The 25,962-nt window shown below is 44.8% G+C and overlaps 1 protein-coding gene, 1 long non-coding RNA gene and 1 pseudogene across 2 annotated transcripts in view; 2 read left to right on the top strand and 1 right to left on the bottom strand.

Moving 5' to 3' along the window:
- LOC136632368 (uncharacterized) overlaps positions 1 to 23,458 on the bottom strand; it is a 69,557-nt gene extending 46,099 nt beyond the window's left edge. Inside the window, exon 1 of the long non-coding RNA XR_010793160.1 lies at positions 23,377 to 23,458. This is a non-coding gene — a long non-coding RNA (uncharacterized lncRNA). The remainder of the gene's footprint in view (positions 1 to 23,376) is intronic.
- LOC136632365 (potassium-transporting ATPase alpha chain 2-like) overlaps positions 4,733 to 25,962 on the top strand; it is a 479,010-nt gene continuing 457,780 nt past the window's right edge. Inside the window, exon 1 of the mRNA XM_066607175.1 lies at positions 4,733 to 4,868. Coding sequence (XP_066463272.1) covers positions 4,857 to 4,868 — 12 coding nt within the window. The 5' untranslated portion in view covers positions 4,733 to 4,856. The remainder of the gene's footprint in view (positions 4,869 to 25,962) is intronic.
- Positions 5,561 to 22,390, top strand: LOC136631693 (potassium-transporting ATPase alpha chain 2-like; annotated as a pseudogene).

Below are 25,962 nucleotides of genomic sequence, written 5' to 3'. Positions count from 1 at the left end.
CATGTCGGAAATATCCGACATTGTGAATCACCACCATTAGCGGACCACTTTCTAACAGTCCATAATGGTGATTTAAATTACCTGAAATTCCAAGGGATTGAAAGTCTACGAACTAATGCCAGATGCGGCAATCTCGACACAAACTTCTACAGAAAGAAGCCGCCTGGATTTTCAGACTCAATACCCTAACACCTGCGGGCTTGAACACTACTCTAAACTTTAACTGCTTCCTATAAACTCGGGTCTCCACTTCCCGATATTCTTACCGATAGCATACTCATGGCCCACTAGGGCTAGGACCACTTATGTGAACATGTAATACAACAATTCTTGACATCTTTTCTGCTATGATAGTTAACTCTTGGTGTTCCTTCCCCCCCCCCCCCCCCTCCTCCATCTTGGGGAACACGGGGACCATCTGGGTAACCCCTTGCTCTATTATACTATTTTTTATGGGCATTGTGTTCATAAATCTATTATATCCACAATCGTCTACTATATCTCTATTTTACCTGCATCTGACCTGACTCTGCGTATATGCAGGCTAACCGATTTATCTGAAAAAACTTGGGCGTACCTACTACACATCCAGAGTGTCGTAGAGGCAATTACCTCCACTAATGAAGACCCAATATAACCCTGATGGCGATTGAAGATATTTTAAATCAATAGGCTTCTTACTCCTTCCATCATAACGGGATGGCTCAGGGATGCACTAACTACGGCGATACTACTCCTTCCTTTATATTAAGGACATTGGTGATAGAAAAGATAACATCAGATTCTCCTAAATAAGAGTGACCACGTCTCCTTCCTATATATGCATACGCCCCCTGATGATAGGGGATCAGTCAGGACCATTAAGATTAGCCACGTCTTCTTACTATATATGCACACGCCCCCTGATGACAGGGGACTGATCAGTACAGAGGCCACTCCTATATCATGGCACATCCCCTCTCGGAATACAAGAACAGGCATGTCAACGCCGCCCTCGATCTACGTCATCACGCCTGCGTCCAACCGTCCAATCAAGTTGCACGTTGCGTGATGACGTCATAACGCAGCGCTACATGCGCTCCAGTGTGGAACGCGGAAGAAACGTGGTCCGGCCGCTCATGTGGCTCACGGCCCACCAACTAACGATCGAGCAGAAGGACCTGTTAGGAGAACATCTCCGGAAGCCACCGGGATCACCATTGCCATTTAGAAGGAGGAAACGCGCTAAATGCACCACTGATCTGCCTGACAGTTCCTGAACAGGTTTGGACCATCCTCATCTGGCATCGTATTGGTTAGAATCTACACACCCCCACATGAGGGAGGAGCTATCTAACCTTCTTAATCCGTGCCAGAAGCTCTGGGACTTCATTGCCGGCCGCTCACTACCAGAGCCGCAGGCGCTATAACTTTCCTCTTATCCTCTACCTGAAACTCCATCTAATCTAGCTATAGGGAAAAGCTGAATCATTGATCCATAGTCCTGCTATTGTCAGGATCTCTAAACTGGGGCAATCGATTTGTATCCGTAATAGGAACTATTCTATGGATCTGGATTCATGCTCTTTACTAACTGAGCCAGGATGCTATGAGTGGGCTATTGTGCCCAAGCTAGCACCGCCTGTCTAGAACACTATTCTAGATCCCGGAACGCACTGCTATTATACAGCGCGATCCGCACGGAGAGTATTATCTCTCTTTCTATGGCTGGATATTGGGGATCACCCCCATTGAGCCACTAAGCAAGTAAACACACTGACCCACGTTGCAGTGGAGGTCGGTGTCGTGACTCCTAATATTGGATCTACATTTACTTACTTAATGGGGGTACTCTGCCTACTTACCCATCCCCCACTTATTTAAAGCTACATCGAGGCTCTGGGGATAGGCAGCAAACATCTATTTGGAGGAAATTGATAGAACCAAATCTAGGGTTCGATTCTTATAGGACTTTCAACAATAGTCTTAAGACTCGTGATCAGTGTTTATCGTAACGATCACGCACACTTCTGGGCGATTTGTTAGCTCTGCTCCTGAAGAACTGTCCCGGACAGGGACGGAGAAACACGTCGAGCATTTTTTCATAACCTCCACTGTTAAGCACAAACAGAAATACCTAACATTAAACCAAATAACAAATGGAAAAAAAAACATGGATGAGTGCATAAACTACTCAGCATTTTTGCATATATAACTGAATAAGTTATATCTCTGAAGCATCCTCCCTTGGAGGACAGACACTTCCGACTATCTTACGAAGTGTGTCTTTGTTCTTAGACTAGCAATCTAGGCCCCCATATCGTAGAGGGGTTAATTGAGACTGGTGTACCTAGTCCCCCTATATTGTATAGGGGATTGACATTCCTGTATTACTCAGCCATCTGGGCTAATAAAGTACAGTGTATGTTAGTCCATGTCTGTTATGTGTTGTGTGTTGGCCCTCTATTTTAATATTGTTTCTTAATAAAATTTATTAGTTTTAATCTATATCTGTGAAGGGCGATTTATATACTATATAGATTCGAAATACCACTGTGATTCCCTTGCATATTTTGTGCAGTAACAACGCAGACGAAGCAAGCTGATGACATCACTATTTTCCCCTGTCCCGATGCCATAGTAAGCAGCATTAAAAACGCTGTAAAATGCCGTGCACAGCATTTTGCAAAGTTTTTAAAGCTGTTTCTAATGTACCCCATTCATTGCCATGGGTGACGCAGCTTGTCAAAAACGTGCTGGATCGCCAAAAAAAACAACATACAGCATCCGTTTTAGCATGTGTCTAAATCCTGCGCTAAAATACTTGCCTAAGAAGCCCCATTGAAATGAATGGAGGCTTAGTGCAGCATTTTAAGTGGGACGTTAAAAACGCCAGCTAAACGCTGTAAAAAAATGCGTGTGTGAGAAAGCCCTTGAAAGGTTGACTTCACACTGGCATGAAAATTGCACAAATTTTACATGAATAGGAACCCCATTCTTTTGAAAGTGGTCATACGCGAGTGATTTTTTTGCTCATTGCATTGCAGGAAAAAATCACGGCACATCCTATCTGTGTGTGACCTCGCATGGCATTGCCCATTGTTTTCAATGGGGCCGGCAGCAGCATTGCACTATATGCTAGGTGCATGCAATGCGATGCAAGGTTTTCCCATTGAAAACATTGCGATAAACTCCACAATCTAAAGCCATGCGAGGCGGTTTTGAAACAAAAACACCTCGCATCTGCTGCAAAATTGTATATTGGGAAGCACGAAATCAGGCTCACCAATATACGATTTTGCAGCAGATGCAAGGCCCAATATCGCGCTCGCCCGGGTGAAGTTAGCCTTAGTGTTCCTAAGTCCTCGTTCAGATGAGCGCTGTTTTAGCCCTGCTAAGCAGCGCTCAAAACACACTTCTATAGGAACCCGTTGGTGCCTATAGAAGCGCTAACATGGCCGACTGTTGGACGCGCTGAATCAGCTCATCTAACAAAGAAAGAACATGCGAGTGCAAAGTGTGCTATCTTTGCTGTGTGCTTTCCATACACTCCTATGGGAGCCTTAACAGCACAGAGCTTGAAGTCACCCGTTCACGCATTTTTTTCAGGACTATAGCTGCGCTGATTTCTTGCTCCTTAGCAGTGCGAAAACAGCGTTCATCTAAACGAGGCCTGATGCGGTGATTGTTCAGTTTATTTTCAAACTTCACATACAAACTTGAAGTTCCCTCTACAGGCTACATATCCATGCCTATATGTTTGAGGGTGGTTTCAGACGGCTGTATGCGCACCTACGCTCACTGGCACAGAGCATAGTTGGCATGAATGAGGATTTTCCCTGGCCGTTCAAACTCCACACCATAGCGCAAGAGTTTGTAAAAAAAATAGCGAGAAGATAGGACGTGCTCTATCTTTCCCGCACGAAATATTAACTACATGCGGCAAAGCTAGGGCAGGACCTATCTTTTCTTGCTTATACAATTAACAGGGAAGAAGTCCAATAGTAAAAGCGAATCCACTGAAATCATTGGAAATCAATGGTTTCGTTTTGTCCCACTATGCGGCAGTGATTATTATGGGCGTATAATGGGTCTAAAACACATGCATGCCCTAAAAATGTGAACCCTCAGCCAATACATATATGACTATATGCCTTTTTAGGATATTGTGCAGTAGTATTTCCTGCCAGTCCCGTCTGCCTCAGGAGCATCTTGGAAATCAGCATCTCAATACGTTTGTGTAAAGAGAAAGAAATACTGGTTTAGGGTGCATTCACACGAACGTATATCGGCTCGGTTTTCACGCCGAGCCGATATACGTTGTCTCTCTCTGCAGGGGGGGGGGGGGGAGGATGGAAGAGCCAGAAGCAGGAACTGAGCTCCCGTCCCCTCTCTGCCTCCTCTCCGCCCGTCTGCACTTATTGCAATGAGAGAAGGCGGGATGGGGGTGGGGCTAAGGTCTGTGAATTAGCCCCGCCCCATCCCGCCTCTCCCCATTGCAAATAGTGCAGAGGGACGGAGAGGGGGCGGGAGCTCAGTTCCTGCTCCTGGCTCTTCCATCCTCCCCCCCCCCCCCCTGCACACGAGGACGACGTGTATCAGCTCCGCGTGAAAACCGAGCCGATATACGTTCGTGTGAATTCACCCTTATCTGGAGGAAACCTGGTATAGCTAGATCCAAAATCTAATGAGTTCATTACCTGGAGGTGGGGATAGTGGGCAGGGCCACTCAATATATAAAATATGGGCTGATCCCTCAGAGGTATGGCATCCTCCATCAGTTAACTGCTAGGATTAGGCAGCTCCACTCCTGCAGCACCCCAGCATCAGCCTTCCTGCAGCACATTGACCTAGTCTGAATATCCAGCCCTGCAAGGATGTCTTCTCAGGTAAGTGCACTTCTAGTATATCTGCAAAATGTCTTTCAGTTTAAGAATTTAGCCGACACTTACTGTTCTATATAAAGCTAGAAATATATGGAAAGATATATATATCTTATTTAGGAGACTGTGAATTACTACAGACCTATCTACATTTATCTCGTATTCAGGGCATAACTATGGGGGATGCGGTTGCACATGGGCCCAGGAGCCTTAGGCTGGGCTCACACGGGGTGGAATTGCTGCGGAATTTCTGTGCAGACTTTCTGCACCGAAATTCCGCCGGCAATTTTTAAAGCGGCAAAGTGGACGAGATTTGTGGCCAAGCTGCGCAGATATTGACATGTAGCCCGGAAATCAAAGCCGCAGCATGTCAATTGTATCAACATTTCCACTCAGGTCATCTCTCCTCTCTATGGGGAAGAGCTGGCTGCAGAGGAATAAGCTGCTTGAAAACCCGCGCCTAATCCCACGGGACTTCAAACTGCGGAAATCTTGTGGAATTTCCATGCGGTACAGCTGCAGATATTTTGCGAGATTTCTGTGGGATTTCCATCCCGTGTGAACCCAGCCTTAGGGGGCCCATAAGACCTCTCTTCTCCATATAGGGAGCCTAGTAGTATGAATAAAGCATTATAGTTGGGGGGCCCTGTTACAGGTTTTGCATTGGGGCCCTGAATCTTCAAGTTACGTCTCTAGGTATGGGTACAGATTAAGGATAGGGGGGCCACAGCTGAACTTTTGCACCAGGGCATCTGAGCCTTTAGTTACACCCCTGCTCATAACTATCTGATAATCATCTAATATCTAGCAGTAAAATAGATGATATATTAGAGAGAATCTATATGATGGATAGATGAGATTAGATAATATTTATCTAACATATAGATGGCATCTAATATCTATTTGATAATCATCTATTTAAAATCTAGCAGTAAGATAGATTCTATTTGATAGATAATCTACTGTATATTAGATTATCTAATATCTCTTATTTATTAGATAGATTGCATCAAATATACACCTAATATACAGTGTATAAGCTATCAGTCAGAATCTATATAATAAAGAATTTATCAGATAAATAGATGATTTGTCAGATAGATAGATATTATCTAATATCTCATCTATCCATCTGCTAACCATAGTCTATTTAATATGTAGTAGTAAGATAAATATACAGTATATTAGAATCTATGTATTTATCTGTTAGACATTTATTAGATAAAATATTATCCAACATTAGAGATGAGCGAACGTACTCGTCCGAGCTTGATACTCGTTCGAGTATTAGCGTGTTCGAGATGCTCGTTACTCGTAATGAGTACCACGCGATGTTCGGGTTACTTTCACTTTCATCTCTGAGACGTTAGCGCGCTTTTCTGGCCAATTGAAAGACAGGGAAGGCATTACAACGTCCCCCTGCGACGTTCAAGCTCTATACCACCCCCCTGCAGTGAGTGGCTGGCGAGATCAGGTGTCACCCGAGTATAAAAATCGTCCCCTCCCGCGGCTCGCCACAGATGCATTCTGACATAGAGGAGGGAAAGTGGTATCTTGGTGGAGCTGCTATAGGGAGAGCGTTAGGAGTATTTTAGGCTTCAAGAACCCCAACGGTCCTTCTTAGGGCCACATCTAACCGTGTGCACTACTGTGGAGGCTGTTTTTTGCAGTGTTGCACTTTTTTTTTTTTTTGGTATATCGGCCGTGCAGAGCATTGCGCCCTGCAGTAATACTCCTGGGCCAGAAGCGCTTAGGCAGGGACAGAAGACATATTGATTGAATATAGGCAGTGGGCCTTTGCAAAAAAATTTGGGGAAAAAAATCTATTTGGGCTGCCTGTCACTGTCCTCAGTGTTCTGGGTCTGTGCTGGGTGTAGTAGTTCTCCAAGTTCATACGCAGCCAGCTAAGTGTTACAGCAGGCTTGCGCAAAATTATTTCCTGGCTCTGTCTGGGCTGTGAAATCACCGCTGTATTGCAGTTCACAGTGCAACACTCTGCAGTTCTTTGACATACTCCAGGGCCAGAAGCACTTAGGCAGGGACAGAAGACATATTAATTGAATATAGGCAGTTGGCCTTTGCAAAAAAATTTGGGGAAAAAAATCTATTTGGGCTGCCTGTCACTGTCCTCAGTGTTCTGGGTCTGTGCTGGGTGTAGTAGTTCTCCAAGTTCATACGCAGCCAGCTAAGTGTTACAGCAGGCTTGCGCAAAATTATTTTCTGGCGTTCCGTAAGCGAAGTCAGCCTCCAACCACAGGCCAATAAGCGGCACATTTAATTACAACGTTCTGTTTCTGCATTACTGGTAATACAGCATGCTGAGGGGTAGGGGTAGGCCTAGAGGACGTGGACGCGGAGGCCGAAGTCAGGGTGTGGGCACAGGCCGAGCTCCTGATCCAGGTGTATCGCAGCCGACTGCTGCGGGATTAGGAGAGAGGCACGTTTCTGGCGTCCCCACATTCATCGCACAGTTAATGGGTCCACGCGGTAGACCTTTATTAGAAAATGAGCAGTGTGAGCAGGTCCTGTCGTGGATGGCAGAAACTGCTTCCAGCAACCTATCGTCCACCCACAGTTCTGCGCCGTCCACTGCTGCAACTCAGAATCCTCTGGCTGCTGCTCCTCCTTCCTCCCAGCCTCCTCACTCCATGAAAATGAGACATTCTGAGGAGCGGGCAGACTCCCAGGAACTGTTCTCGGGCCCCTGCTCAGATTGGGCAGCAGTGGTTCCTCTCCCACTAGAGGAGTTTATCGTGACTGATGCCCAATCATTGGAAAGTTCCCGGGGTCCGGGGGATGAGGCTGGGAACTTCCGGCAACTGTCTCAAGACCTTTCAGTGGGTGAGGAGGACGATGACGTTGAGACACAGTTGTCTATCAGTGAGGTAGTAGTAAGGGCAGTAAGTCCGAGGGAGGAGCGCACAGAGGATTCGGAGGAAGAGCAGCAGGACAATGAGGTGACTGACCCCAGGTGGTTTGCTACGCCTACTGAGGACAGGTCTTCAGAGGGGGAGGCAAGGGCAACAGCAGGGCAGGTTGCAAGAGGCAGGGCCAGACCGAATAATCCACCAACTGTTTCCCAAAGCGCCCCCTCGCGCCATGCCACCCTGCAGAGGCCGAGGTGCTCAAAGGTCTGGCAGTTTTTCACTGAGCGTGCAGACGACCGACGAACAGTGGTGTGCAACCTTTGTCGTGCCAAGATCAGCCGGGGAGCCACCACCACCAGCCTCACCACCACCAGCATGCGCAGACATATGATGGCCAAGCACCCCACAAGGTGGGACGAAGGCCGTTCACCGCCTCCTGTTTGCACCGCTGCCTCTCCCCCTGTGCCCCAACCTGCCACTGAGATCCAACCCCGCTCTGAGGACACAGGCACTAACGTCTCCTGGCCTGCACCCACACCCTCACCTCCGCTGTCCTCGGCCCCATCCAGCAATGTCTCTCAGCGCAGCGGCCAGCCGTCGCTAGCGCAAGTGTTTGAGCGCAAGTACGCCGCCACGCACCCGCACGCTCAAGTGTTAAACGTGCACGTAGCCAAATTGATCAGCCTGGAGATGCTGCCGTATAGGGTTGTGGAAACGGAGTCCTTCAAAAGTATGATGGCGGCGGCGGCCCTGCGCTACTCAGTTCCCAGTCGCCGCTATTTTTCCCGATGTGCCGTCCCAGCCCTGCACGACCACGTCTCCCGCAACATTGTACGCACCCTCACCAATGCGGTTACTGCCAAGGTCCACTTAACAACGGACACGTGGACAAGCACAAGCGGGCAGGGCCACTATATCTCCCTAACGGCAGATTGGGTGAATTTAGTGGAGGCTGGGACCGCTCACATCCTACCCACCCCCAGAATTGCGGGCCACAGCTCGGTGGTGGTATCTGCGGCAGTGTATGCTTCCTCCACTAAAGCACCCTCCTCCTCCTCCAACGCAACCTCTGTCTCGCAATCATGATGTGTCAGCAGTAGCAGCACGTCGCCAGCAGTCGGTGTCGCGTGGCGTGGCAGCACAGCGGTGGGCAAGCGTCAGCAGGCCGTGCTGAAACTACTCAGCTTAGGAGATAAGAGGCACACGGCCCACGAACTGCTGCAGGGTCTGACAGAGCAGACCGACCGCTGGCTTGCGCCACTGAGCCTCCAACCGGGCATGGTCGTGTGTGACAACGGCCGTAACCTGGTGGCGGCTCTGCAGCTCGGCAGCCTCACGCACGTGCCATGCCTGGCCCACGTCTTTAATTTGGTGGTTCAGCGCTTTCTGAAAAGCTACCCACGCTTGTCAGACCTGCTCGGAAAGGTGCGCCGGCTCTGCGCACATTTCCGCAAGTCCCACACGGGCGCTGCCACCCTGCGCACCCTGCAACATCGGTTTAATCTGCCAGTGCACCGACTGCTGTGCGACGTGCCCACACGGTGGAACTCTACGCTCCACATGTTGGCCAGGCTCTATGAGCAGCGTAGAGCTATAGTGGAATACCGACTCCAACATGGGCGGCGCAGTGGGAGTCAGCCTCCTCAATTCTTTTCAGAAGAGTGGGCCTGGTTGGCAGACATCTGCCAGGTCCTTGGAAAGGTTGAGGAGTCTACCCAAGTGGTGAGCGGCGATGGCACAATCATTAGCATCACCATTCCTCTGCTATGCCTCTTGAGAAGTTCCCTGCAAAGCATAAAGGCAGACGCTTTGCACTCGGAAACAGAGCCGGGGGAAGACAGTATGTCGCTGGATAGTCAGAGCACCCTCCTGTCTATATCTCAGCGCGGTGAGGAGGAGGAGGAGGAGGAGGAGGAGGAGGAGGAGGAGGAGGAGGGGGAAGAGACAGCTTGGCCCACTGGTGAGGGTACACATGCTGCTGGCCTGTCATCCTTTCAGCGTGTATGGCCTGAGGAGGAGGATCCTGAAAGTGATCTTCCTAGTGAGGACAGCCATGTGTTGCATACAGGTACCCTGGCACACATGGCTGACTTCATGTTAGGATGCCTTTCTCGTGACCCTTGCGTTACACGCATTCTGGCCACTACGGATTACTGGGTGTACACACTGCTTGACCCACGGTATAAGGAGAACCTTTCCACTCTCATACCCGAAGAGGAAAGGGGTTCGAGAGTGATGCTATACCACAGGACCCTGGCGGACAAACTGATGGTAAAATTCCCATACGACAGCGCTAGTGGCCGAAGGCGCAGTTCCGAGGGCCAGGTAGCAGGGGAGGCGCGGAGATCAGGCAGCATGTACAGCACAGGCAGGGCAACACTCTTTAAGGCCCTTGACAGCTTTATGGCTCCCCAGCAAGACTGTGTCACCGCTCCCCAGTCACGGCTGAGTCGGCGGGAGCACTGTAAAAGGATGGTGAGGGAGTACGTAGCCGATCGCACGACCGTCCTCCGTGACGCCTCTGCCCCCTACAACTACTGGGTGTCGAAGCTGGACATGTGGCCTGAACTCGCGCTGTATGCCCTGGAGGTGCTTGCTTGTCCTGCGGCTAGCGTCTTGTCAGAGAGGGTGTTTAGTGCGGCTGGGGGAATCACCACAGATAAGCGTACCCGCCTGTCAACCGACAGTGCCGACAGGCTTACACTCATCAAGATGAACAAAGCCTGGATTTCCCCAGACTTCTGTTCTCCACCAGCGGCCAGCAGCAATACCTAAGCAATACGTAGGCTGCACCCGCGGATGGAAGCATCGTTCTCTATCCCCATCAAAATCGGGGACCTTTTCGCTTCATCAATCTGTGTATAATATTCCTCCTCCTCCTGAAACCTCACATAATCACGCCGAACGGGCAATTTTTCTTAGGCCCACAAGGCTCAGTCATATAATTTTTCTAAACAATTTTTAGACGTTTCAATGCTCATTAAAGCGTTGAAACTTTCACCTCAACCAATTTTTATTTTTACTGGGCTGCCTCCAGGCCTAGTTACCAATTAAGCCACATTAACCAAAGCGATTAATGGGTTTCACCTGCCCTCTTGGTTGGGCATGGGCAATTTTTCTGAGGTACATTAGTACTGTTGGTACACCAATTTTTGGGGGCCCTCGCCTACAGTAATCAAATTAATTTTTTGCCCACCTGCATTACAGCTCACGTAACATCAGCTGTGTTGGGCACTGCAATGGGATATATTTATGTACCGCCGGTGGGTTCCAGGGAGCCACCCATGCCGTGGGTCCACAGGGAGTTCTAACTGCATGTGTCCACTTCTAAAGAACCCCAGTCTGACTGGGGCATGCAGTGTGGGCCAAAGCCCACCTGCATTAAACATGAATTTATTACCTCAGCTGTGTTGGGCAATGCAATGGGATATATTTATGTACAGCCGGTGGGTTCCAGGGAGCCACCCATGCTGTGGGTGCACACGGAATTCCCATTGCAGAGTTGTACCTGCCTGTGACTATTTATAAAAAACCGCGGTCTGACTGGGGCATGCAGACACCTTGACAGAATGAATAGTGTGTGGCACATAGGTTCCCCATTGCTATGCCCACGTGTGCAGCTCCAGATGGAGGTGGCACAGGATTGCATTTCTCATTGCTTCTGTACAGCATTGTGGACTATCGACCCGCCCCTTTTAAAGAGGGTCGCTGCCTAGCCATGCCAACCCTCTGCAGTGTGTGCCTGCGGTTCCTCCTCATGGCAGACGCACTTATAAATAGACATGAGGGTGGTGTGGCATGAGTGCAGCTGAAGGCTGCGCAGGGACACTTTGGTGTGCGCTGTGGACACTGCATCGTGCGAGGGGGGGGGGGTATGGGCAGCACGTAACCCAGGAGAAGTGGCAGCGGAGTGTCATGCAGGCAGTGATTGTGCTTTGTTGGAGGTAGTGTGGTGCTTAGCTAAGGTATGCATTGCTAATGAGGGCTTTTCAGAAGTAAAAGTTGTTGGGAGGGGCCCACTCTTGCCGCTATTGTGGCTTAATAGTGGGACCTGTGAACTTGAGATGCAGCCCAACATGTAGCCCCTCGCCTGCCCTATCCGTTGCTGTGTCGTTCCCATCACTTTGTTGAATTGCCCAGATTTTTCACAAACGAAAACCTTAGCGAGCATCGGCGATATACAAAAATGCTCGAGTCGCCCATTGACTTCAATGGGGTTCGTTACTCGAAACGAACCCTCGAGCATCGCGAAAAGTTCGTCTCGAGTAACGAGCATTTTGGTGCTCGTTCATCTCTACTTTTTACACTTCCAGCCATTTTTTAAAAGTAGCGAGCAAGTGGTCAAGGTTTAGCAGGAGGGGTAGATCCTCCTCGAAACTAAGATTTTTGCAAAAATTACTTGCACAAATTACCATGCAAAGCTAGACTTGTTTATTGTTCAGGTTCAGTGAAATGTGGCAAATTTGTTAAGAGACATGAGCCCCTAGTAAAGTTGGTGGATTTTGCTCCTTCAAAGTATAGAGTAAGAGACTCCTTTTTTTAAATAAATCTTCCTAATTGTGGGAAGTATTGACTACATATTTTCTTTTTCCAGTCTGACCACAAGTTGAATTCTGAAGAATTGGAAAAGAAATATTCAGTAAATATCAAAGAGGTAAGTTTACAATTTGACCATTTGATGGTCTCATGTATTGTCCTTACTCCCAAGGGGCACAATATTTTGACAAATTATCTTTTTCTTCAAGGGTCTGAGCACTGCAGCTGCCCAAGAACTTCTCACCCGAGATGGACCTAATAAGCTTTCCCCTCCAAAGGAACCCCGGAAATTGTGAAATTTTTAATGCTAATGGCCGGTGGTTTCTCCATTGTCTTCTGGATTTCAGCTGCGTTGTGCTTTCTTGCATACGGCCTTCAAGTTGCACAAGATCCCACTGTTGCCAAAGACAATGTAAGAAAACCAGTGGATGTAACCATGTAGATCTTTAATCAAGTATCATGACTACTGTGATTGCGTATTGTGTCAGTTACTGAATTGCATTTCCTCTATGTCTTCAGCTTTGGTTAGCTATCATCCTGATCGCAGTAGTGGTGATGACTGCGCTCTTTGCTTATTACCAAGAAGCTAAAAGTACCAACATTATGGCTGGATTTAAGAACATGGTGCCTCAGGTAAGAAGCTTTGCTGCAAAGCTTTGACATTACACTTGATGAGTTTTTGTTTCTAATACATTTCTTTCTTGATTTAGCAAGCCTTGGTCCTTCGTAATGGGAAGCGTATTGAGATGATAGCAGAACACCTTGTTGTGGGGGACATTGTCTTTATTAAAGGTGGAGATAAAATCCCGGCTGATTTACGTATTCTTGAGAGTCAGGGTTGCAAGGTGAGAAAAGTGAAGACACTTTTACATTCAATATAAATGACACTATGGAAATAGTTGGAAGATAGTCTTAGAATACATTAAGTCATGAGACTGACCTATTGCTCTTGATGTGTAGGTTGATAACATCGTTCACTGGAGAATCAGTGCCACAAACTCGTGGTGTGGATTGCACAGATGAAAACCCCTTAGAGACGAAGAACCTGGGCTTCTATTCCACGACTTGCTTGGAAGGTTAGCTATAAATCAATATCCAGAGATGCTCATTTATACTCTTCAAATTATGCACGCAGTAGTAGTACCTAAGATGATCCGTATGTGCTGCAAAGTGACTAAAACCCAACTTAATAGTTTTTCTCTACAGGGACAGCATGCGGTATAGTAATTAACACAGGTGTTCGTACAGTCATTGGACGGATTGTATCGCTGGCTTCACAAGTTGGAAACCAGAAGACACCCATTGCCTTGGAGATTGAGCACTTTGTGCACCTGATCAGTGGGCTTGCAATGGAAGTTGGCATACTTTTCTTCATTATCTCTGTCTCTATGGGATATAGTCCCCTCAATTCCATAATATTCTACATTGGTATTGTGGTAGCATATGTGCCTGAGGGACTACTGGCAACTGTAACCGTAAGTAGTACCTGTTAATAAACTCATAAATATGTTATTACCTTTGTCAACCATTGCTTTTGAATACTATTTGGCTTTCCTAATGCCATGTGTACCATCTAGGTTTGTCTATCATTGACTGCAAAGCGTATGGCAAAGAAGAACTGCTTGGTGAAGAACCTGGAAGCTGTTAAGACTCTTCGGTCCACTTCAGTCATTTGCTCTGACAAGACTGGGACTCTCACCCAGAACCGTATGACTGTGGCACATATGTGGTTTGATAATTTGATCCATAATGCAGATACCAGTGAAGATCAGACAGGTATGAACCCATCAATCTCTAATCATGGCACCTTAAATAATTGTCTTCACACAACAGGCTAGACTGCTATAAGATAACCATTGCTTATTATTCTCTCCAGGTGAATTGTTTGACCAGAGTTCCCAGTCTTGGCATGCATTGGGTAAAATTGCCACCCTATGCAACCGAGCAGAATTTAATGCTGATCAGGAAGACCTGCCCATAAGCAAGGTATATCTATCTCTCTATCTAATATCTATCATCTATATAACCCTTTCCAATCCACTGTCTGACGTCTAAAGACATTCTGATTGAAGGCTGTAAAGCTTCTGATGTTGAAAGATGTCTGGCAGGGTATTCTTACTGTATATAACTGACTGCTCTGTTGTCAGGGGCCTCTCCAGCATGTCCAAAATCCTAGTACTGGCTCTAGCCAGCCGGTGGCAGAAAGAGAAGCCACCCTAGGAAACCCTGAATGCAAAATTGGATTGCAAAGGGTTAATATCGATCTATCTTGCACCTATAAAGAGAATAAAAGTGTTTCATGAAGACAACCACTGCCAAATGTCCCATTAGGCTATATGGATGTCACAGAGGCGATTCCCTACTTGCAATCTATGAAACAGAAGAGCCCCTCTGTAATAGTGATAGCTGTTCTGATTGACTTGGCCCATTTACATATTACGTGGATGCTGCAGTGGAAATTTTAGGCTAGCAGCTATTCACCAAGGGTTGAGAAGTCAGATCCCTGATGATCAAAATCAAATCCCATTATAAAAAAGGTTGATATCTTAAGTTTCCTTTTTGATGCAGAGAACAGTCAATGGAGATGCCTCAGAAGCAGCTTTATTAAAATTCACAGAGAATGTTTTGGGAAAAGTCATGGAGAGAAGACAAAAGAATGAGAAAGTATTTGAAATCCCTTTTAATTCCAGCAACAAGTACCAGGTAATTGATGGACCAGTACCCAAGTTCTGCTAGTTTTCGTTAATGGGAATGTTTACTCAGTGTTGATGTCTTTCTCCTTACTACTTAGGTCTCCATTCATAAGCTAGAAGATTCTTCCAAGCATAGTTACTTGCTAGTGATGAAAGATGCCCCAGAACGAATCTTAGATGTAGCACCATCATGATAGGACAGGAATATCCATTGGATGAGGAAATGAAAGAACTTTCAGACAGCGTATATGGCCCTGGGGAGTCTAGGAGAGCGAGTACTTGGTGGGTATATGCAACTTTTCATGGACACTCTAGAAATTTCTATACAACGTAGACTGAATGCTCCTTGGATTCTACTTCGTTAGACTATATATCTTCAGGATATAACTATTTACACATTCTGTTACTTCTACAGGTTTTTGTCAATTCATGCTTCCTTCTTTCTATGGGTCTGGTTACCCCTTTAGTGCAGAAAATGGAAATTTTCCACTAGATAATTTATGCTTTGTTGGCCTCATCTCCATGATTGACCCACCTCGTTCTACTGTTCCTGATGCAGTCATGAAGTGTCGTAGTTCAGGCATTAAGGTAAATATCTCCAAACATGGATCACAGTGATAACTGGATATGATAATCAATAAAAATATCTGATCATCTCTATTATTTATGGTAGGTTATTATGGTGACTGGAGATCACCCAATCACAGCAAAAGCAATTGCAAGAAGTGTTGGCATAATCTCAAGTACAGGCGAGACGGTGGAAGATATTACCAGCAGATTGGAAATCCCTGTTGAAAGAGTTAATCCCAGGTGATGTGATTTACTATTTTCTCAATCAACTATCGCTAGTTTTGGGCTTGGCTCACACATCTAGTAAAGCTTACGATGTGGAACTGTAGTGCGCCAGAATGGGAGGTGATAATCATGGTGGTTGTTAAGGTATAAGTCCCACTTTCACTTAGCTATACTACATTGAAAAGTTGGTGGTTGATGGTGAGGGTGGTCTCTGCTTCCTGTGATGTCTTGGTGTAGCATGATACCCCAAATGGAAGAGTCCATGGAGGCAGAAAGGGTAACAGTTAACTCATGTTTATTCAGCATCCAGAAGATGATAGCAAAAGTCTTTTACAATCCAAGCTTCTAAAGTTCTGTCCTGAAGATCACTGTAAGTGCTGCTGTCTTATTTGCTTTCATACTGCTGATATGGGTTTCTCACAATGGCCTGGGAAATCTTCAACCTGCACTATGTAACCTTTATCCTGCAGAAGTCAGATTCAGAAATAGCTATTAGGAACTGTGAGGATCTGTTGCTAGAACCAGCTGTCTTGGATGACACTGTGCTACACAACTTCCTATTCTGCTTCTTTGTACTCCATACTCTTCCATACTGAAACTATTGGGACACTACAACAAGTTTAATACCTTCTGCTCTTCCCACTTACCCAATGCTGATTGGCTGATCGGTGGAAGGTTGTGATGCTTTTCTAAACTGAACTCTATGCTAGCCACCACTTTCAAGATGAGGCATTTCATGAAATATTAAGAGCACATTTAAAGTCACATTTATACAATTTCCCTGAACTATCAGTACACTTATGTGGTGATACTTCTGGGTTACTACACAACCGGCTTAAAAATCCACATCAAAATCTATAACAATCTATTCTCTAATCTTTGTGCTGTATGTTTTTTACTTAGCCCCGTTATTTGTTAAAAGGAAGAAAGCTTTCCAATTGTTTATATTTAAAGGAAACCCTTACACTTTACCCCCTACAATGCTCGTTTTTGTGCATGTGAACACTGCAGCAGCCTTTAGGTCCATGTATGTCCCCCTCCCGTCCCCCCACTCTGTATAATGTACAGTGCACCCTTATAGTGCACAGAGTGTGTCCGTGCTGCAGCCATGTTAAATACTGTCAGAATCTCTTTAATCTACAGCTCAAGTTTTCTTAGCATATTAACCGGTTCACTTCAATTACAGAGATGCCTGCGCCATTGTAGTGAATGGAAGTGAAATCATTGACATGGACTCAGATGAACTGGATGACATCTTAAGATATCACACAGAAATTGTGTTTGCCCGGACCTCAACCCAACAAAAACTTCTCATTGTTAAAGGTTGTCAGAGACTGGTAAGTTCCATTATAATCTTAAAGCATAGAGAATTGTAACTCAAAGTTGACTTTAAGATGAATATACTAAGAACACATAATATCTCAAACCATCAGGGGGCCATTGTGGCTGTGACTGGAGATGGTGTGAATGACTTCCCTGCATTGAAGAAAGTTGATATTGGGGTGGCGATAGGTATTGGTGGATCGGATGCTGCCAAACATTCAGCTTATTTGATTCTTCTGGATGATAACTTTGCGTCTATTGTGACTGGTGTGGAAGAAGGTAAGATGGCTGCTTTGGGAATAAAAATGTTTCAAGGCCCAAAGAGCCCAAGAAGGATCTTTTATTTTTGCGACCTATGCATTAGTAAATTGGTTTAAAAGTAAACAATTCCTTTTCCAAGACAAAATGCATCATTCTAGTATTGTACCCTATTTTAAGAAACGCTAACCATAGAAATGAGTGGTAAATGAAGCAAGAAAGACTTGTTCTTAGTGTTGTCAGTTTGTACTCGTTCTGCATTCTCTTGAAACAAAGAACCTTGTAGGAATGTTGCAGGGGTTTTCCTCTTCATTCCTTTTAATTTTGGCTAATAGGTAGATAAAGAGTGGGGCTTTTGTTAAAGGTAGAACTTAGTGCATCTAACTTTTTATTGTAGACTTACTAGTAGGGGTGGGCTCCTGTTGTAATGAATGGAAGGGAGGATTCACTTTGAGGTCCTTAGGATCCCTTTACATGGGGCGACTGTTGGGCACGTAAATCTCCAACAGTCGTATCAACGATTACCACTCCTGTGCTTACTGAATGGGGGCAGACCGTGCTGGAGATCTTTCAGCCACCCACCTCTGTTCAGATTAAACAGGCAGTGGTTCATTGATGAACGAATGCCTGATTACACAGGTCAATCACTTATTTTTTATGCCTGCCTAAACTAAGCAATAACCGAATGAATTATCATTTGTTTTTCAGACACTGGCAGTGTTTACAGAGAATGATTATTGCCCAGTTTTGCTTGATCTAGCATTAAACTGAATGATAATCATTCCATGTAAGAGCTCTTACAGACAGATATATGTTTTTGAGACGGGCAAATATCTCCTGGAACGCAGATAAACACATTTCTATATATATTTCTGCTATTTGTATCAATTTTTTCAAATAACTCTTAAATATCATTCTCCTCTCAGGGCGCTTGATATTTGACAACCTGAAGAAGTCCATTTCATACATGGTGACCAAGAACATTCCGGAGATGATCCCTTTCATGGTCTAGGTTATCATCAGCTGTCCCTTGCCCTTAGGAACGATCACCATCCTCTTTATAGAGCTGGGAACTGATATTGTAAGTTCTCATTTTGGAACATATGTGAATTTCATGCATCAATACACATTGCATGCCCATGACTTAGTTCAGGTGACCTCCTTGGAAGGAATATTCTACAAATAACGTAGCATCTTCTCAACCGACAATACATAATTTACTCTAGGATTGGCAAATTTCTTAATGTCACTAATTTTCTCTGATTCCCTCAGATTCCTACCATTGCCTTAGCGTATGAGAAAGCAGAAAATGATATCATGACCAGAAAGCCACGTAACCCACTCAAAGAGCGACTGGTGAACATGCAGCTGTTGTCATATTCCTACTTTCACATAGGTAAGAAAAATTTATTGTGAAACTTACTTTTTTTATTGTCAAATCAAACGACCGCAACGCAAAGAGATCCCATACCAAGGAGGCTTACATGTGCATGTATTATTTGCCCCACAGCTGCAATGGAAACCTATGCTGGTTTTGTGAATTATTTCACAGTTATGGCTCAACAAGGATACCTTCCAGCTACACTACTTGGACTCCGAGTTCTATGGGAAGACAAAAACACCAATGAGCTAGAAGACAGTTATGGGCAGGAATGGGTAAGCATGTGGAACAAGAAGATAGGCGACCTATTAGGGATAGACTTTCGAGTTAAGGAGATAGTTAATTGCTATAATTCAGTAGTCTTTAACCTGCAGCTCTCCAACTATTGTAGAACTACATCTCTACATTCCCTGAAATGGTTGTTGCACTTTTCAGCTGAAATATATCTCATACAGCAGGGGTATAACCAAGAGGGGTTTTGGTGTGACATGTGCAATGGATGCTGGTTTCCACCAACAATTTTACCTCCCATAGAATAGTAAACTGAACATTTCGCATTGGATTAAGGAAAGCCAAGCTATAGTGCTGATATCAGTATCATTTCCATGGAAAGGCTACGGACCTTTAATAAGTTCTGCCAAAGAGACATTTTTTTCTGCACCTAAAGTCCTACAGTAACATCAAATTAGGCCTCAGTAGCTTGAATGGTGACATTTTTGACACAAAATCATTGCTCAAGTCCCAGCACAACCAGCAATGTCTATATTTTTGCAGTGACATCATAGGCAAATTATGAATACTTTAAAACAAAGTAACCTGTATAATCTTGTCTCTATTTTGCAGACCTATGTACAGCGTCTCAACCAGGAGTGGTACTGCTACTTGGCTTTCTTTATCAGTATTGTGGTCTGCCAGATGATGAACACACTTATCCGAAAAACGAGAAGAAATACCCTGATGACCAAGAATTTTTTCAGGTGAGTGAGTCAGTTTTTGGAACTTCTATCAGTAAGATGTCATGTTATGTTCATATATTATGTTTAAGCAGGGGTGTATCCAGAAGAGGAGCCAACACTGCAGCATCACAAAGGGGCAACCTTTGGGGCTAACTTACAATACAACAGTGCTATCCCTGGCACAAAGGCAGTACTAAAAAGACAAAAACTATCTGGTATTTCCTTGCTTTATACTCATTTTTATTTCCACAGGAAAAAAATCATCTTCTTGGGCTTACTCTCACAAGTAGTCATTGGGGTTGGCCTCTGTTACATCCCTGGGCTGAATGAAGGCTTGCACTTTATGCCCATTCGGTAAGTATTACCATATGGAGAAGTAGTAGATACCAGATGGCAGAAGTAGAATCCATACCCTAATCCATGCAACAGCCCAGTTTACCCTTGAAGTTGAACCTACCCATGGACATACAATATCAAATATTATTGAAAAGGTGACATGCAGCTCAATGATAATACTGGGCAGTAGACACCAATAGTACAATCAGTTAATATTATGTCACCATGGTAGTGGCTAAGGTTATATTTCAAGCATCAACTCTTGGTGCTATCCTTTAATCAGATGATCGCACAGCAGGAGTTGGTTGCTCATCAGTTGTTGCGATAGTCCCCTCCATGACTGATGAGATGCAATACTAGATGTAGAATAAGTCTTGATTGTGATGTTGACGTTGCAGTAGCCATCTACCCTAAGTCACTGTGTAAAGTCAGAAGTAATATGCTATCGCCAAAATTGCAGACTTTACCATATGTTATGTGCATATTTCAGCTGCCTCACCATCATTTCGTTAAATCAGAATCAAATGTTTGACACTTTTCCACAGAATCGAATACTGGTTTGTTGGAATCGAATATACATTTCTCATCTTAGTTTATGATGAACTTCGAAAACTTCTCATAAGACGTTTCCCCGGCAGTATTTACAATATGAATCTTTGTACCATATCATTGTAGACCACTGTGTACACATGGGTATCAAGACACTTACAGAGAACATTGGTTGTAGGCCTTTAGGTCACGACAGCTCCATGACAGCATGTAGTAATGAAAGATATGGATGGTCAAATACCTGCCAAGCTGCTCTCATGTTTTATATTGAGCTGTCATTGCCGAAGGTTGTTAAAACTGATGCTCATCTTCCCTACTTACAAGACGTATTAGGTGGTCTTGTCTATCCATTTATGGGAATTATAAGCCAATTATATTACGAATATAGGATTAGTCTGATTCTCTCAAAAATAGTATTTAGGAAAACCTGACTGTATTTAAGATACAGCTTGAATGAGACTTCTCGTTCATCTACAGTATGCCCATAACACGAAATTAGATTAAATTTGGTCTTGACCTCCTAATTACCACCACTTGGCCAGCAGCAAAGGTCTAAATGTAGGAAGCTAAAAGATTTAGAAACATCAACTATGATCAGAGAAGATGTCGTACATCAACTTGTGAGTGGTTATTCATTCTCAAGGTCTTGTTTTTTTCAGGTTGGGTTGATAAGGAGCTTTATTATTAAAAGATCCTTCATGCTTGAATGAAGATTCCCCGTTATTGGAAAATTTTTTGGAATGTACATATTGTATAATTGTATATAATTAGTCACGTAATGTAAATAAATTTATTTTTAAAAAGTTGTGATTTGTTTTTTTTATGTTGTAGAAATAGACAACACCCTACATATAGTGTAGTAAAAGTAGGTTCGGAATTCTCTCATCTGTCCAAATTAATTAACGAGGATAATCGGAGAAAGACATCAACTGTGTGAAATTGATGTCTCTTTTTCTGATGATCATTGGAGAAAGAGACAACTGTGTGAAGTCACCACTCTGCTTTTTTTGCCCGAGCCAGCCCAATTAACTTCATTTGAAGTGCAAAGTAGGACAAAGAAAAGTATAGTGTCCAGTCATGGTGGACAACTCCTTGGAAAGTAGCAAATCATACAAATTCTAACACTGACGAATGAATAAATTATGACGTGTCGCTTACATCACTTACATTGATGAGTGAAAGACTACGGATACAATGACTAAATATGGTCTTTAGAAAATGCTGTTCCTACTACAAGGACAGCTCAGTCAGACTAAATATTAATCCTTGAATAGCAAATGTAACACAGAATACTGAATACTTTCACATGGCTCAATAGGTTAGAAATGAGAGAATAGAAGCTTATTTGAGTAGACTACATCAGTGGATGTTTTGGAGCACTTGCTTTGTGTAACTTTCATAGGAAAGGATGGGTTGTTGATGGAACCACCACAGCAAGTCCAGTCAGTCTTTACCAACACTGGCAAATGTACCTCCTCTAGCCTGTCATTTTATAGGATGGTGAGATTATTCTTGTTCCTTGCAAGTGGCCTTATCATTGTAAGACTTATATGGAAATGGGTACAACACACTGTTATGTTTCAGCTGTAAATTACCCAGAATACCTTCATTCCATAGTAAAAGGTTTTACCATTGAGGAGACCGTAGGAAAGATGTGGGCTCTCTTTAAGAGCAAGAACCAACAGCAGATTATGCAAAGGCTGGAGTGTTTGAGTCAAAGTTTGATGCTGATATATTAGCAGGAGAAAAAGCTTCTTATTCCTTGGTAGAGGGACATACTTTCTTGGTGAAGACTCCCAAGGCTGTGTCGGAGAACCGGGAAATTGTAAAATAATCTTTACTGCATTATACATGGTCTCTGTGTGGTCGGACACTTGATTTAAAATCCTTGCCAAGTACCCTTCTCCCATGAAGGACACAAGTATGGTTCAATCAAGGTTTGTAGAGGGCCCTGGGCAAAATAAAATATTTGGTGGACACAATGCCATGCCCAGTTTTTAGTTCCTGGAAAATAAGCAGAGTCAGAGGTTTCTAACAGCCCCTTACCTCCCCTCCCCTCATCCCACCGCACCGCACACTTCCTTTTGCAATATACATGCACCCTGAGCTACCAGATTTCTCCAAGTTAGCAGAACAGGCAGATGGGACAATAGAACTCAGAGCAAGCATATGTGGCATGTAAGGGTAGGCGAGCCAATGTGGGGGAGACCACAGGTAAACAAGATAGATGTCACGGGTGGGTCTGCGATCCCTCCCAACAATAGAGGTAAAGGGCCTGGCTCGGTTGCGCACAGTGGCAAAGGGTTTATTATGGATAGAAATTATCAACAGTGGTTTGTCACCTGACACCAGTACCTCTTTCTGAATGGTAGCCCAAGAAATAAATGGCACGAGTCCTTTTCGCTTTGCTTCCAAACTAGAAGTACTCAGTTTACTTCAGCTTTTTGCTAACGTTCAAAAACAAAAATGTACAGTTCATTTGAAATGCAAAGGTATTGTTTTGCATTGACAATAACGTTCTTCCAAGTTTCAGCTTAACACAAGACAGTTTTAAACTTCAATGCTCTCTCTCATTTAAAAATTACTTGGTAGAGAACAGATGCACACTGCCAGGGCTCTGCCATTGCTGAACAGGATTTCGGTTCATCCCGCAATCTAGGAGCCTGGGACAGCTAGCAACACCTGTGCGCTGGTCTCCTGTGCTGCCGAGGATCAGATAGAGCCCCCTCTGAAGCAGATCAGTGACCGCAGGCACCTGCACATCCCCAGCCTCAATTACTCAGACCATCCAGACACAGAGGGAGACAGTAGGAGCCTCACCTGTCAGCTCTGGAGCTCACCGTGGACCCAACCATCCTCTGGACATCGGTGGTGAGGAGGAAAAGTCCCTGCAGTGCTGTCTAGCTGTCGGCTGTGCGGGGGAGAAGGTGAGGAGAAGCAGAGAGCCTGCCCCACTCTGGAGAGGGGAAGGGGGAGCCTGCCAGCTCGGAGCCTGTAGTGTCTACAGCAGCCATTAATCAGGGGACCCTGGTTTTCACACCAAAGCTCCAGAATAACACTCCCCACGGGACACAACAGCAGGGCAGAATACTCACACATTGACCTGCTGTGCCTGGGATCCCTGCTCTGGGAGGAGGAGGGGAGAGGTCTGCTCACTGCCACATTGTTATCCTGCAGTCAGTGCACCAGCCATAGTTGGAGGTTCTGTGAGGCACATAAACTGGTCTGCTGTTGGCCCCATAGTCCTAACACTTCCATAGGTTTATATATCCACCTCAAGGTCTTTGCAATAAGGGACTGTAACTTCCAAACCTATAATAATTAGGTGGTTCCTCTGCTGCCACCCAGCAGTGAGAATTGGCGCAGCAACGACATCTATGTATAAAATCACCAATTGCTGCGTGATTTAAGTGCATTTACACCAGACAGAGGTACCTGAATTTCTACTACTTTCAATGCATATTGCCAAAAAATAATAGGGAATAAGTTGGTCCATAAGTCACATTAACATTAAACCGGAGCCCTGGTATTTTTCTAATAAGTCTCCCACAACTAGAGACTGCACCCTTTTAATCACCTCATCTATTCACTGACTACCTTTCTGAGGGACCTAGAGTGCTAATTTTTATATGAGAGACTCTCTACCTCAACCAATTTCTAAAATCGATGCCTGGACCTCCACGCCAATCAGAGGCTAATTGTAGTATTGACTCTAGATAGGTGGACAATAAGAAAGTAAAGAAGACCGAGAAAACAATAAAGGGCTGGGAGGGGACGGTTGTCATCGTAGTCCCCAGCAAAGGACAGCTGCATACCCGCAGCAGAAAAGCTGCTACATAAATAACATGCAATAAAGAGATAAGTTGCATAATCTTCAGGAGTGAGACACCAAGTGTGATCACATTTTAACCCGAGTAACAAAGAAAAGTATAAATAAACCTGAAGGTTTAGCAGTGTAAAACCCTGCACAATAACATACCAATAAGCAAAACCATATAATATAATTCTCTTTCCATCAAGGCCCACTAGCGCCATGACGCAAGCACCAGGCCGCTTGCCAACAATGATCCTTTACTAACCCGGTTCTCATACTGCAGCCCGTGCAAATATATGCTGAGCTTCTCGCTGGTCTGACCACAGCTATCTCCCACTAACCCATAGCCGGCCTTTGAAGTAACTAAACTCACGCCCTTCCATTACAAAGAGATCCCCGCAATCTACCCCCAGAGCGAGGGCAAAGACAAACGTAAGCAGCACCCCCCAATCCTCTCCACAATCCTTGAGCCTTCTTTCATCAGAAAATACTCTTGCTTCCGCCATGCCGCGACAAAAAGGCAAGCAGGATAAAAAAAAGACAAAATGCCTGCCAAACCCACTCCAACTCTCACTTAGTCAACCCCAGAAAATGATGTCTCACAGGATCTTATCCAAGAAATGGAACAGTGATAACCGTACAACTCTCCAAGTCATAGCCCATCATGCTCAACAACCTCAGAGACACTACAAGCCGCCACGGTGGCACAAGAAGTGTCCAGATTCCTCATGCCAATGTTTGACAAACGATTGGAAGTGCTCCACACTTCTATCAACTCTGCCCTCTCACTTATAACGACAAATGCCAATAAGATTATAGAACTAGAAAAAGTGAGTTCTCAGGAGATCTCAGTCACCAACTTGGAACAATCCATTGCCCGATGTTGGGAAATGGAGCAGGAACTGAGGGAGAAACTTGAGGACTTGGAGAATAGAGACCGCAGAAACAACTTGCGCTTCATAGGTATCCCAGAGAACATTGTGGTCCGTGACTTGATTACTCTCCTAACGGAAGAGCTCCCTAAAGCTCTATCCCCAGACATACCTATTGTTAACACCTGTATACAGGGAGTCCATAGAATTGGACCCCCTAGACCTCCAGATGTGGGAAACCAATGTCCCAGACAAGTAATAGCTGTCCAGTTTAGATATTTTGCTAAGGAGAGGATTCTGAGAGATTACCGCCGTCAATCAACTTTAAAGATCAGAGATTTCAAAGTGCTGATTTTTCAGGACTTCTCGGCGCTTGTATCCCAGAAACGCAGAGCCTTCACCCCAATCTGTGGCTACCTTCATGAGAAAAATATACGGTTCCAACTCCTGTTCCCAGCCAGGCTTAAAACGCAACATAATGGTCAACAGCTGATAGACGATGACCCTAGGTCAGCACATCGATATTTCAACCTTAACGAAGATGGTCATCCGTAATAAAACAGGCTTTAGGAAACATTGACGTTCTCTAGTAGGCAAGAGGCTTAGAGCCGGAGACCACATTGACCCGTCAGGGCTGCAGTACCTGTTCCTCTTATTTCATTTTCTTTTTGTATTCAAAGTTATGGGGTATAGTCCTCATGTTGATCTTGAAACTATACA

Source organism: Eleutherodactylus coqui, chromosome 6 (genome assembly GCF_035609145.1).
Source record: "Eleutherodactylus coqui strain aEleCoq1 chromosome 6, aEleCoq1.hap1, whole genome shotgun sequence".
NCBI classification, from domain to species: Eukaryota; Metazoa; Chordata; class Amphibia; order Anura; family Eleutherodactylidae; genus Eleutherodactylus; species Eleutherodactylus coqui.
The sequence above is the reverse complement of the archived record's forward strand: the minus strand, read 5'-3'. Positions and strand labels throughout refer to the sequence as shown.